The sequence below is a fragment of the Myxine glutinosa genome, chromosome 8 (assembly GCF_964187855.1).
Source record: "Myxine glutinosa chromosome 8, kmMyxGlut1.1, whole genome shotgun sequence".
Classification (NCBI taxonomy): Eukaryota; Metazoa; Chordata; class Myxini; order Myxiniformes; family Myxinidae; genus Myxine; species Myxine glutinosa.
Window position 1 is genome coordinate 96,937,389 of NC_136268.1, and position 13,010 is coordinate 96,950,398.

General features: G+C 42.8%; 1 protein-coding gene across 8 annotated transcripts in view; it reads right to left on the reverse strand.

Annotated features, from left to right (window-relative positions):
• The window catches only part of LOC137432745 (regulator of G-protein signaling protein-like), a 126,037-nt gene that overhangs the window by 98,805 nt on the left and 14,222 nt on the right, over positions 1–13,010 (reverse strand). For all 8 annotated transcript variants that reach the window (XR_013624353.1, XR_013624355.1, XR_013624354.1 and 5 more), the window contains 2 exons: positions 12,013–12,092; positions 5,788–5,862 (listed from right to left, as the gene is read on the reverse strand). Coding sequence is in view for 5 of the 8 variants with exons in the window: in XM_078783564.1 (XP_078639690.1) it covers positions 5,788–5,862; positions 12,013–12,049 (112 nt within the window). In the remaining 3 variants the exon portion in view is untranslated. The remainder of the gene's footprint in view (positions 1–5,787; positions 5,863–12,012; positions 12,093–13,010) is intronic.

Sequence of the window (13,010 nt, forward strand, 5' to 3'; positions counted from 1 at the left end):
ATTAAGCCAAAATTTGTTGGATGAGGTGGGTAGGTGACAAGAATAAGCCGATTCAATTTTGTTTGAGGTCTGGATGCAGATCCGGCCGACCAGTGAGATACAAAACAAAGTATTCAACCTGGCTAAAGTATGCGCTCTACTAAGTGCTGTTCTAATTTTTTATGCAATACTGTACATTGGAAATTGCTGCGACTGTTTAAATGAGTACAATCATTGTGAGGGAGAGCTTAGAAATGAAATTTCCCAAAAAAAACAAAAAACTTTTAATAAAGTAATGGTGTGTGTTCGTGTGTGTGTGTCTGTGTGTGTGTGTGTGTGTGTGTGTGTGTGTGTGTGTGTGTGTGTGTGTGTGTGTGTGTGTGTGTGTGTGTGCCATTACCCTGCTTCCACAAGTTCATCTAAAACCGCTTTGGAGCGAGGATGGATTTAGATTGTGGGTCGGCTCAACGAGCTGTATTGTAACCTGATCACTGCAGGTTCAACTCCGAACCCGAGTGAGTTGACAGTGGTGAAGGCAAACTACTGATTGTGTTATTTGCCATGAGACACTACATCTCTAGCATAGCCAGTACACCCCAATAATAATGAAGCAACCTGCAGATGATTTCATGTGCATATTTAGATGGAGGGTTGAATTGAACTCTGTGCATATACTGTATACTTGTAGAATTCCACCCTGGGGAAAGATAATTTTGGAAAGGTTCTCACCTGTGGCAGGAAGAACAGGATCTCGGAGAATTTCTTGGCATAGGGCCAGTTCTATGGAGAGGTGTGAGTTGTGGAAAAGTGGCAATCGCTCCTCTTGCAACCAGTGAATGAGCCCCGTCACACTTGGTGCCTATGCACACATTATAAAACAAACTGTTATAAAGCACCTTATTTACCACATCGTGCACAAACACTATAACCCTATATGTCTATGTTTTATTTATTTTGCCTCCATTTAACTTCTGCTTTTGTATTACTAGTGGGCCTGTTGGTCCATTCGACAAAACTTTCATTGGTCTTCAAGGCCTTGTAGCATACATGCCTGCTGTACTGCTTTAGCTTACCTTTCAGCAAGCCCAGATGTGCCTGGGCCAGGACGGAGGTAGTTAGAGGGGATTACACATTCATTAATTATTCTTGCCAAATGATGCTGCTATTATTGTTGTTCATATTATTAGTATGAATTAATAAATGCTTTGTTAGAATGCTATCATTCTTTTCTTATTGACTTTGTAATTGGAATGTCATCCCATGGAAGGAGCTTTAAACTGCTCGACACTCCTTAACATGGCGCATGTTTAAAAATGTGGGAATATTCCAGATTATTTGTTGTTAATTAGCCTAATAAACTCAAGGAATCATGACATGATCATTTTAGTGTATCCCATTCCACATCACAAAGCTCCAGTGGAACTCCACAAAAAACATGACACACACACACACACACACACACACACACACACACACACACACACACACACACACACACACACACACACACACACACACCTTTGAAGGTGGAGGTGGCTCCATCTCCTGAAACACACCCACATGTGGAGATAGCAGGCAACAACTTACACAAATACACGGAATACAAACACGTTTAAAAATGTAAAGGGATGTCGGGATGTTACTCCAAAAAGAATGTAAGCAAGGTAGGGATGATCACAAGAAATGATCATGTGAAACCATCCCCACATCTTTCTTTGAATAATGATTGTTCCGAGAAAAGACAAAGTTATATTGAACACACATACTCACACTCACACTCACACACACACACACACACACACACACACACACACACACACACACACACACACACACACACACACACACACACACACACCTCATTCATTTGTAGTAGATACTTGCCATTGGCATCGACTTTTGATTTTACGCGGAGTATGCTTTTAAATACAAATGTCACGTGGAGGGGATGGGGCGGGGGGGAGGGGGATGGGAGGAGAGCGAGGATGGAGGTGAGGCGAGAGGTGAGTAGTATTACATAATTATTAATTAAAGTGTAATTATATTAAAGCGATCTGGATACCCATTTTCAACACGTTGTTCTTTTTATAATCTAGTAAGATTTGAAACGCGAAAGCAACAGACTGGATCCAAGTATAAAGTGACCTCCTTCTCTTCTACCCAGATAAAGGATGCCCCAACCCATAAAAATATGACCATGTAATCCCTATATCTGAGAGGCTTCCATAGAGAGGTGAACAGAAGTGCACCCTACTCCCCTGGGTAGGAGGTAACCTCCCCGCTTGTCACTACCTTTATTATGAGGAATCTCTTGGCAGTATGCATTGTGTTGTTGTGGACTTATCATCTATCTATAATTCCAGTAATCTCTGTCTGTACGTTTGTACGTTTGTACGTTTGTACGTTTGTCTGTTTGTCTGTGACCGCTGTTTCTCGACAACTACCGGTCCGATATACTTGAAACTTGCCAGGTATATTGCTGGGGACCCGAGGATGTGCCTTTTCAAGGTTTGAAATTAATCGGACAAGTACTTACCGAGCTATGGCGATTTAGCCGTTCGCCGTTCGCCGTTCGCTTTGCCGTTGCGAATGGACCAAACCATTCATGTAAATAGAGGGGGGGGGGGGGGGTTCTGTGGTCGTTCGCTTTGGCTTTGCGAATGGACCAAACCATTCATGTAAATAGAGGGGGGGGTTCTGTGGTCGTTCGCTTTGGCTTTGCGAATGGACCAAACCATTCATGTAAATAGAGGGGGGGGTTCTGTGGTCGTTGCGAATGGACCAAACCATTCACATCGAATCATCGAATCACATCGAATGGACCAAACCGTTCGCTTTGGACCAAACCACTGCATGTAAATAGAGGGGGGGGTTCTGTGGTCGTTGCGAATGGACCAAACCATTCATGTTTTTTTTTCTTCTTTTTTTGGCAAGGAACGGGCACCCACGTACGGGCACGTCCTAGCTTATATATAGTACGGGCATGCCCTAGTCTATCTATAATTCCAGTAATCTCTGTTTGTACGTTTGTCTGTGACCGCTGTTTCTCGACAACCACGGGTCCGATATACTTTTAACTTGCCAGGTATATTGCTGGGGACCCGAGGATGTGCCTTTTCAAGGTTTCATATTAATCGGACAATTACTTACCGAGCTATGTCCAAAAAACGATTCAACCAATCAGAGAGCAGCGAACTATCGCGTGTGCCGAACGTGGCGGACACACTCTGCCTCGGATGGCACATTTGAGAGCGTATTCATTTATTTCACGTTTGCAAACTATGTTGGCGTTAAACTATGTTTTAAAACTAATAAAAACGAATTTGCGATTCATTCGCTTTCCTGCGCGTTTGTGCACGCGATGGCGATTTCTTTACCAAACTCCGGAAGCCGTTCGCTTTGGACCAAACCATTTCATGTAAATAGAGGGGGGGGATATAATTTTAGATATAGATATAGTACGGGCAATGCCCTAGTCTATCTATAATTCCAGTAATCTCTGTGTGTTTGTTTGTTTGTACGTTTGTCTGTGACCGCTGTTTCTCGACAACCACGGGTCCGATATACTTTAAACTTGCCAGGTATATTGCTGGGGACCCGAGGATGTGCCTTTTCAAGGTTTCATATTAATCGGACAATTACTTACCGAGCTATGTCCAAAAAACGATTCAACCAATCAGAGAGCAGCGAGCTATCGCGTGTGCCGAACGTGGCGGACACACTCTGCCTCGGATGGCACATTTGAGAGCGTATTCATTTATTTCCCGTCGGCAAACTATGTTGGCGCTATGTTGGCGTTAAACGATGTTTTAAAACTAATTAAAACCCCGGGGGGATTGTCACTGTACTCGCAAGCCGTTCGCCGTTCGCTTTGGCGTTGCGAATGGACCAAAACATTTCATGCACCAAACCATTTCATGTAAAGCGTTCGCCGTTCGCTTTGGCGTTGCGAATGGACCAAAACATTTCATGGACCAAACCATTTCATGTAAATAGAGGGGGGGATATAATTTTAGATATAGATATAGTACGGGCATGCCCTAGTACTATTAATTAGAGAAATGTACCCCCTTTTTTTTTTCTTTTTTTTTTTTGTATACTGAATCGAGGCTCGTGAAAGAGCTAACATTTACTTCACAAACAAATCGACCAGACAAACAAAATACACAAAAAGAGGGAGCGGAAGACAAGATGGGGAGAAAAGGGGAAGCACACAAACACAACATCCGAGAGCAGGGAGATGTGTGGAAGGGAGAGGGCCCGGGGGGAGGAGGCATGGGAAGGGGGGGGGGGGGGAGGGAGAAGTATAAAGCCCAAGGACTTCCAGGACAGAAGTTGGTATTTCAAAAAGTGGAATTGGGGTGAAATTAGCGGGGGTAGAAAAGATCAAGGTTTTGGATGGGGGAAGATAAGAGATGGTGGTGAACAGCTGTTTTAAAGACTTGGAGGGTGGAGTGGGCTTGAAGAGAGTGAGGGAGTTTGTTCCAGAGGCGGGAGAAAAGAGGAATGAAGGAGTGAAGGTGAGCAGAGAGTCTTGATTTTGGCAGTTTAACCAAAAGAGGGTTGCAGGCAGATCTTGTGCGACCTGTAGGAATATTTGCGGGACAGAGCCCAGAGAGAGCTGGGGGGGCAAGGCCAGAGAGGAGTCGGTAGAAGACGGAAAGACCACCAACCTGCCTGCGGTGAGTGAGTGAGAGGCCCTTGGAGTTAGCTTCATCGCGGGAGATTCCAATGATTCTGAATGCTTTGGTTTCAACAGCGCGAAGGCGAGCTAGGTGTGAGGCAGGAGCACCAGCCCAGAGGGGAGAGCAGTATTCCATTGAGCTGCGGATGAAAGCCTTGTATGTGGTGAGGAGCTCAGGTGTGCCAAGGAAGGACTTCGCACGACGGAGGATGCCCAGTCGGCGACTGGCTTTGGAGGCCAGATTTGAAATGTGGTTTTTCCAGGAAAGATCATGGCAGATAGTGAGACCCAAAAGCTTGAGTGACAGAACTTCTTGGAGAGGATTATTCAGAAAGTGGATGGGAGGGTTGTCCAGTCGGTCTTTTCGGAGAGACATCGTAAGAGTGTGAGATTTGTCAGGATTGAAAGACATGTTCCACTTGTTTGCCCAGTCTGTGATTTTGTCAAGGTCTGCAGAGAGTGAGGAGGCTGCAGACTGCCGATCTGAGGGATGAAGAATGGAGCGACAGAGAGAATAAGCCTCCTGCCCTTAGTTAAGGTGGGAAAAGGTGAGGTGAAGTCGGTGAGGTGAAAGGTCATGCGAGGGTCGCCTTGCCCCCGGACCGGACCATCAACCAAAGGTGTTTATTGCATTCTCGCATCGTTCCCCTTTCAAATTTAACTTTCAGATGTAACCTCATGCATTGATGAAACGAAGTAATCTTTTATAAGCTTTCACAAACAAAGCTTCAAAACTTTTTTCCCATTGCATATTAATTGCGTATTTTCCCATTGAGCTTCAAAACCGCATTCTTTGCAAAAAAGAAAAGAAAAAAAAAAGCATACCATATGTAATGGAAACAAAAACAACAATACATGAATGAGAAACATAACACCTCAACAATTATAGAGAGCCAAATACCAAGTGTCAACTAACAAGAAAGAAACTCTTAGATCACAGGATCTCGATTTTCCATTCCACTAAAAACACGGGGAAAGGAGGGGAGGGTATTGGGGGAGGTGGGGGTTCAAACATTCAAAAAAATTTCCTTTGTGTCGTGGAAAGTAAAGCACGCACACACTGAACACTGAAAGCGAGCACGCACACAGGCGCAGGCGCACACGCACACACGGCATAAACTCACTGGTTCTGCTGGGCATCCGGGTCTCAACAACCACAAATTTTCTCGCTTCAGAAACAGTGGTCTTTGTCCAAACACCTTGCATGATAAAAGAGGAAAATGGACAGGGTGAAGTGAGCCATTCACGGTGAGAACGAAAAACAAAAATCTCTTCAAGGAATTTTTTTCAACATATACTGCAATTTGCTAAAAAGGCTTTAACTGAACATCAAGAAAGGGCAGCGATAATGTATGTGAAACGATATACAATGTTTGCTAATCAACATTAACACACTGCATTAAAATACAGGCTGCTGCATGAATTTCTCATTCTTATATCATCATTCATCAGATGCTATCAGGTGTAACCGTTAAGCTCCGTTGGGGCCGGTTCAGTGGACAGTTCAGTTCAGTATGAACCACGATCGGTCTCTCGTTATCTCTCGTGATCTCGGGTTGCATTGGTTGCATGACCTCATTGGATTTGGGGGCCCTGGGCACGTGCCCAGTGTGCCCGTGCATTAATCCGCCGCTGACCACCACCACCATATGGGAAAGCAAAGCAAAGCCACACCACATTCAACGCCTTTGAGGAAGATAACTAGTTTGCTCTCTAAACGTCAGGCTGTTAATAAAGACTTTAAATTATTTTACTGCTCAGTGTGCTATCTTTTACAACGTGAATCCTGAGCTGCAAATCTTTCGACATATCGATATATATATATATGGGTCAGAATTTTGAACGAGGTACATTTGGGCCTCCCAGGGGTCAAATTTTTTTTTTGGGAATAGCTAAAAATCACCTTGATATCCTTAAAGCCCTAAGCCTGGGCTATCAAACGCAGCCAAACTGACACCGATCGGCCCAGAGGTTCCGTTTTTATTCATGGTCAAAGTTTCCCTTCCTTGTTAGCATAACGTAAGAGACCAAAATAAGATATATGAATTCCTTCCTCTTCTTCCCGAAGATGCTGTTTCGGCTAGTTTTGCGTACTTAACGCACCAGGAGCGTCCCGATCTTTTGAAATGGCATAGAATTCAAGCTAATGTGATGGTCTGATGGTATATTTCACTTCGATATGCACTTACCTGGCTTACAGGGAGCATGACGTGCGTAACGTAAGAGACCGTTATGGTTTCTAAATTCACACTCTAGCTTGTTGTGTCTCAGAGAAACAAAGGAGGTCAATGATTTTTACAGAGTTAATACATACGTATAAGTGCTGTTTGTTGCGCCCTAAAGAAGAACTATGGAACACCCTGATATGTGTAAAACAGGGCTTATATAAATATCTCTTACGTTACGGTTCATCTGCTTCATCCTATATGAGGAGGAGCTGTGACTCAGGAACTGACATGAGTAACACAAAAACACATTCAGTAGAGTAGTTATATAGATCTACTTTTATTCCAGCTGTGAAAAGTATCTGAAAAAGGCTTTTATAATGAATGCATGGCTTTGAAGGGTAACGAAATACTAAAAAAATGCCCTTTTTCACCATTCTTTGAGGTTCAGAGGCTTATAACATGTAGATAATTGATAGAAAGTATATAAAACTATACATTTTCTGAAAGCCGTGATTGTGTTCTACAAGATGACACCTAAATGTACTAATTCAGAACATTTGGGACAAAGTTATATAGGTTTAAAGCAATCAATGTGTGTTTTTTGGGATTTGTACCTCGTTCAAAATTCTGACATATATATATATATATATATATATATATATATATATATATATATATATATATATATATATATATATATATATATATATATATATATATATATAATCTATGGAGGAGGAGAGGTGATACACCAGGGATGCAATTAAACTTTTGCAGTGAATTAAACTCTTTAATGTATGGTTTTACAAGGTTCCTCTGATCCTCCTATGCGCTGCATGTTACTCATCCTGTCACACTGTTTTTATTAACTTTTTTTTTGTGTGTGGAAATGACTTCTAGGGAAATGCTTCAAGTAGTTATTTCCCATATTGCACGATTTAACACAGTAGGGAGGCTCGTTGGTCCATTGGATTACATTTAATCTTGGTATTTTGGGTCCTCAGGGACTTCTAGGTCTTCTGGGTCCTCAGGGACTTTTGGGTTATCTGGGTCTTTTTGGTCCTCTGGGACTTTTGGTGCGTCATTGGTCGCGCCTTACTTTGGAGTTACTGATTAATTGAAAAGTAAGTTGGAAATGTTTATGGATATGCAGGGCGGGTTCAGAGTTATATTAAAGTCAAAAGTGGATGGTGATTATAAAATATGATTGAATTTCTCAGAAAATTAGGTGGAGGTGATATAACTCCTTTGGTCGCAATTCAAAACTAACAATTCACAGTTTTCTATGTAATATTATAATGGGATTTGAGGTGACATAGAGTTGAGTAGATTATAATAAATCCCGTCATCATAACTATAAGTTATGTTTTCTTCGTTAAAATTTCTCAGTTTTCAGAGGGGTACTGATTATATTTAAGCATGTTCCTTTTTTAATTTTTGTCATATAATTATTTGCCCGAACTCAATTAAGATCAATTTGTTACTTTTTTTTTTTTTGCAGTATGTCGAGCAAAAAAAGGAAGTGGTCGGAGGATTACGTGCGGTACGGGTTCACGTGTTTGACGGAACGGGATGGAAGTCAGCGTCCTCAATGCATGCTTTGCAATGTCAAGTTGAGCTACTCCAGCCTAGCACCAGCAAAACTGCGGGAACACTTCAAAAAAACTGCACGGCGAGGGGCAGTACAAAGACGCAATGCTGGATGAATTCAAATTGAAGAGAGTCCAATTCGACGCAAGTGCTACCTTGCCCACTCTCGGCTTCGTTCCAATTGATAAACCGATCCTCACCGCGTCGTATGAAGTTGCGTACCTGATCGCAAAGCAGGGCAAACCGCACACCGTTGGCGAGACACTCATCAAACCGGCCGCATTGAAGATGGCCAACATTATGCTGGGAAAAGCTGCTGAAAACAAGTTGTCTCTCATTCCACTCTCAAATGACACCATCAGATGCAGAATCGCCGACATAAGCGACGACATCCTCGCCCAGATAGTTTGCAGATTTAGTCACGAGCCCGACGAAATTCAGCCTTCAACTCGACGAGACCACCGACATTTCGAATTTGAGCCAGCTCATCTTATTTGTGCGTTATGTCAAAGGAGACGAGATCAAGGAAGACTTTCTGTTCTGCAAGCCTCTCACAACAATGACGAAGGCAGCTGACGTGAAGAAGCCTGTGGATGACTTCTTCAGAAGCATCGGCCTCTCGTGGAACATGGTGTCTGCAGTTTGCTCGGACGGAGCTCCAGCCATGCTGGGATGCAACTCCGGTTTTGGAGCGCTAGTGAAGGCTGATGCACCACACATCATCGTCATGCACTGCGTCCTGCACAGACACGCGCTGGCATCAAAAACCCTGCCTCAAAAACTGGCCAATGTTCTGAAAATCGTCGTTGAAACTGTGAATTACGTGCGAAGCCGTGCTCTGAATCATCGCATCTTCAATGAGCTGTGCAATGAAATCGGCTCTGAATTCGAAGTCCTTCTCTACCACTCTAACGTTCGATGGTTATCGCGAGGGAAGGTAGTGAGCCGTGTTTTTGCCTTGCGTGTAGAATTAGCCCTGTTTTTTGCGAGAACACCAGCATTGCCATGCAACGCACTTCCAAGAGTCAGAGTTCATCCTTGCCTTGGCGTACTTGGCTGACATCTTCGACGCACTCAATCATCTCAATTGCCAGATGCAGGGTGGTGGAGTGAATGTCATCGAATCTGAAGAACAGCTGAGCGCTTTCCGAAAGAAGTTACCGTTGTGGAGGCGGCGAACAGAGAACGACAACTTCGCGAACTTTTCGCTACTGGACGAGTGTGTGAGCGGGATCAAAGATGAGTCTGAAGTTGGAGGCACTGCTGTACCAGGGGAGCTGAAGCAAGCGATTGCCACGCACTTGGATGAGCTGGGAAAGTCATTCGACGGCTACTTCCCCGACCATGAGCAATACCCAGCTTGGGTGCGGCAGCCGTTTACTTTCGACGTTGCAACGGCAGATGTCAACGACCAATACCTCAACGACCTCATCGAACTTCAGCAGAGCCAGACTCATCAACAACTCTTCGGCACAACAACGCTCTCAACGTTTTGGTGCCGCCAAATGGAAGGGTATCCTCACATCGCTAAAATTGTCCTTGAGATCCTCACGCCGTTCATTACAACGTATCTCATGCGTTTTCGAAACTGGTGGACATTAAAACAAAGAAAAGGAACAGGCTTGCATGTGAAAATGATTTGAGGGTGGCCCTTGCCAAAACAAAACCACGCATTTCCCAGATCGCCTCCTGAAAAGAAGAACAGAAAGCGCATTAAGATGCAATTCTTCTTAATTTTTTGGTCAAATTTGAGGGGTTCCGCGAGTGTTCGGTGGGTTTCGTTAGGGTTCGGCGCCTTTAAAAAGGTTAAGAACCACTGGCCTAGCCTAATGCTACTCAAAGTGCTGTAAAGATTTCCTAGTGAAAAGACTATGAGAGAACAGAGGGACGGAGAAATCCGGCTATTATATATATTCTTGGGGAAAATGCCAGGGGCATAGAAAAGGCCCCTTTATATGGTGTGCGCCATGTGGCAAAGTAGAGAAAAGAAGGGACATTCCATAGCTTGTCGAAAATGCCAAACAATACAAAATATGGGGCATTCAAAAAAAACAATCTCATGTGCATGCTGGACTACCCTTGTGTTCTTCGGAAGAACCAAGTAATGCTCTACAAAAGTTAATATAAAGGGGTGCCAATTTGATTCGTACACCTGCATGAAGAAGTAAATGTATTTTATTTGCCAGATGTCGGGCGCCCCTTTATGCACATACCAAATATAAAGGAGCCTTTTCTATGCCCCTGGCATTTTACCCAAGAATATATATATATATACATATATATGTATATATATATATATATATATATATATATATATATATATATATATATATATTGTTACGGATTCGTCACTTCCATCGTTGTGGTTTTCATTCAATGTAAGCATTTTTGGTTCCATGTACTGTTATTGTTATCGTTTCAGTGAAATGGAGATAACTATTTGCAAAAGGTAAAAAATTAATGTTTTAAAAGAAACCGGAAACCGGATCGAGAGAAAACCGGATGAAGAAGAGGAGGAAGAAGAAGCGGAGCAAGTGAGGTCGAGAAGAAGCCGAGCTGCTTTGAGGTCTTGAGCAAACGCTGGCGAACGTGGGTCACGAGCGAAATTTGGGTTTCCTGGGAAAGGGATTCCGGTGACAGAGTGGCTATCGCTGTGAGAGATAAACCTGCGTGACAGGTTTTGCGGTTGATTCCGAAGAGAACCGTTGTTGAAGTGCAGGTACGCCATCAGTACGGGCCCGTCGGCCATTTTGCCTCGCTCCCAATTTCGCATCGCTCCGGGCTTTTCACCTCGCTCCAACCATTTCACCGCACCCAGCCGTGAGCCTGGTTTGCGTGTGTAACGTGGATTTCGAGTGGGAATTTGCGGTTCGCCGTTTGGGAGCCGTTGAACGTTCATACCCGAAAGTGTGATTTCCCAGTCGCCTCTTGAGGGCACCTTTGCGCATCTTTGGCAGCATGACTGTCAGCCGAACGGGATTCTGGTCTCGATACGACATCGTTCTTACGATCACCGGAGCATGGATCAACTTTGGCTTGATGCCGGGACAGAGACTTTGGGAATGTTCTTTTCGCTCACTTGGAGCACAGTGAGTTATATTGTATGAAACTGATGGTACCATCATCGGAATGATATAACATTGGTTGTATAATTGATTAATATTGTTCTTGTGCTGTTATTCTTGTGTGACCTTAATGCAATACTTGTTTTTTGGTAACAATTGGTGTGGTTTCACCATTGGTCTTTGACACACAGAATAACACATCTTTCTGCCGTGACTCCTTTCGGGGCTCGGTGGTACACCGTGACCGGGGTAGGGGCGGTGCACGTAACAATATATACACACACATATATAATAGCCGGATTTCTCTGTCTGCCCTGCACAGACGTCACACACACACACACACACACACACACACACACACACACACACACACACACACACACACACACACACACACACACACACATATAATAGCCGGATTTCTCCATCTGTCCAATACAGACGTCACACACACACACACACACACGTTAAAATTAAATGCATGATTTGTAACTATTTCAGGTGGTTTATTTGAGTAGGGACTCACTGGAAGATTTAAGAAAGTGTTGAAAAAGTCCAGACATATTTCATCTTCAAGGAATGCCAAGAAACAATCTTCATTTCCCTCTGCAAAAACAATGTTACACACGTTATAAATTGTTACACACGTTAATACACACATTATAAATTGGCAATAATCTATTATGTCAGTCAATAACCAAATCTGTACCCATTTCTGTCCCAAGTATATTTTGCTAAAATATTGAATCCTACTTTAAACACAAAAATATGTGTTTGCTAAAAAAAAATTAGATTACATTTTTTAAAGAAAATTTTTGAACAACTTTTTAGATTAAATTGATAATTTTTCAGATGAAAATTGATGATTTTTCAGATGTAAAGTGACGATGTTTCAGAAGAAAATTGACGATTATTCAGATGAAAAGTGACGATGTTTCAGATGAAAATTGATGATTATTCAGATGAAAAGTGACGATGTTTCAGATTAAAATTGATGATTTTTCAGATGAAAATTGATGATTTTAAAAGTTTGAACTTGTGTTGACTCTTGCCCTTTTTACCTCAAAATAGTTGTTTTCCCAATTTAATGACTCAATGTGGAAATGCTGTTCAGCTTTCACGTCAATCGGATGAAAATGCCAATTTCAGAAATTTGACCTCAAGATGACAGTTGACCTCAAAATCAACAGGCTTCTTCCTTTTGACCAATCAATAGGCTTCTCAGTTATGACTGCCTCCACAACTTCGTGAAGTTTCATGAAGATCAGTTTAAAATTGTGACCTGTCGGCGATTGATAGACAAACAGACAGACAGAATAACGCACAAGACCAACCAATATAATTGCCGGCGAAGCCGGTGTTGTGAATGAACGCGTATGTATTATGTTGAAAAGCCAGATTTTGCTGGATCCCTTGAGAATTTCGAAGCTTTGACGCACCAAATCGCTCAATGGAGGCCGCCATCTTGTGGATGCGGAAGTATGCATAACAAATTGAAAAAAGTTCAATAGGAGTTTGTTTCAC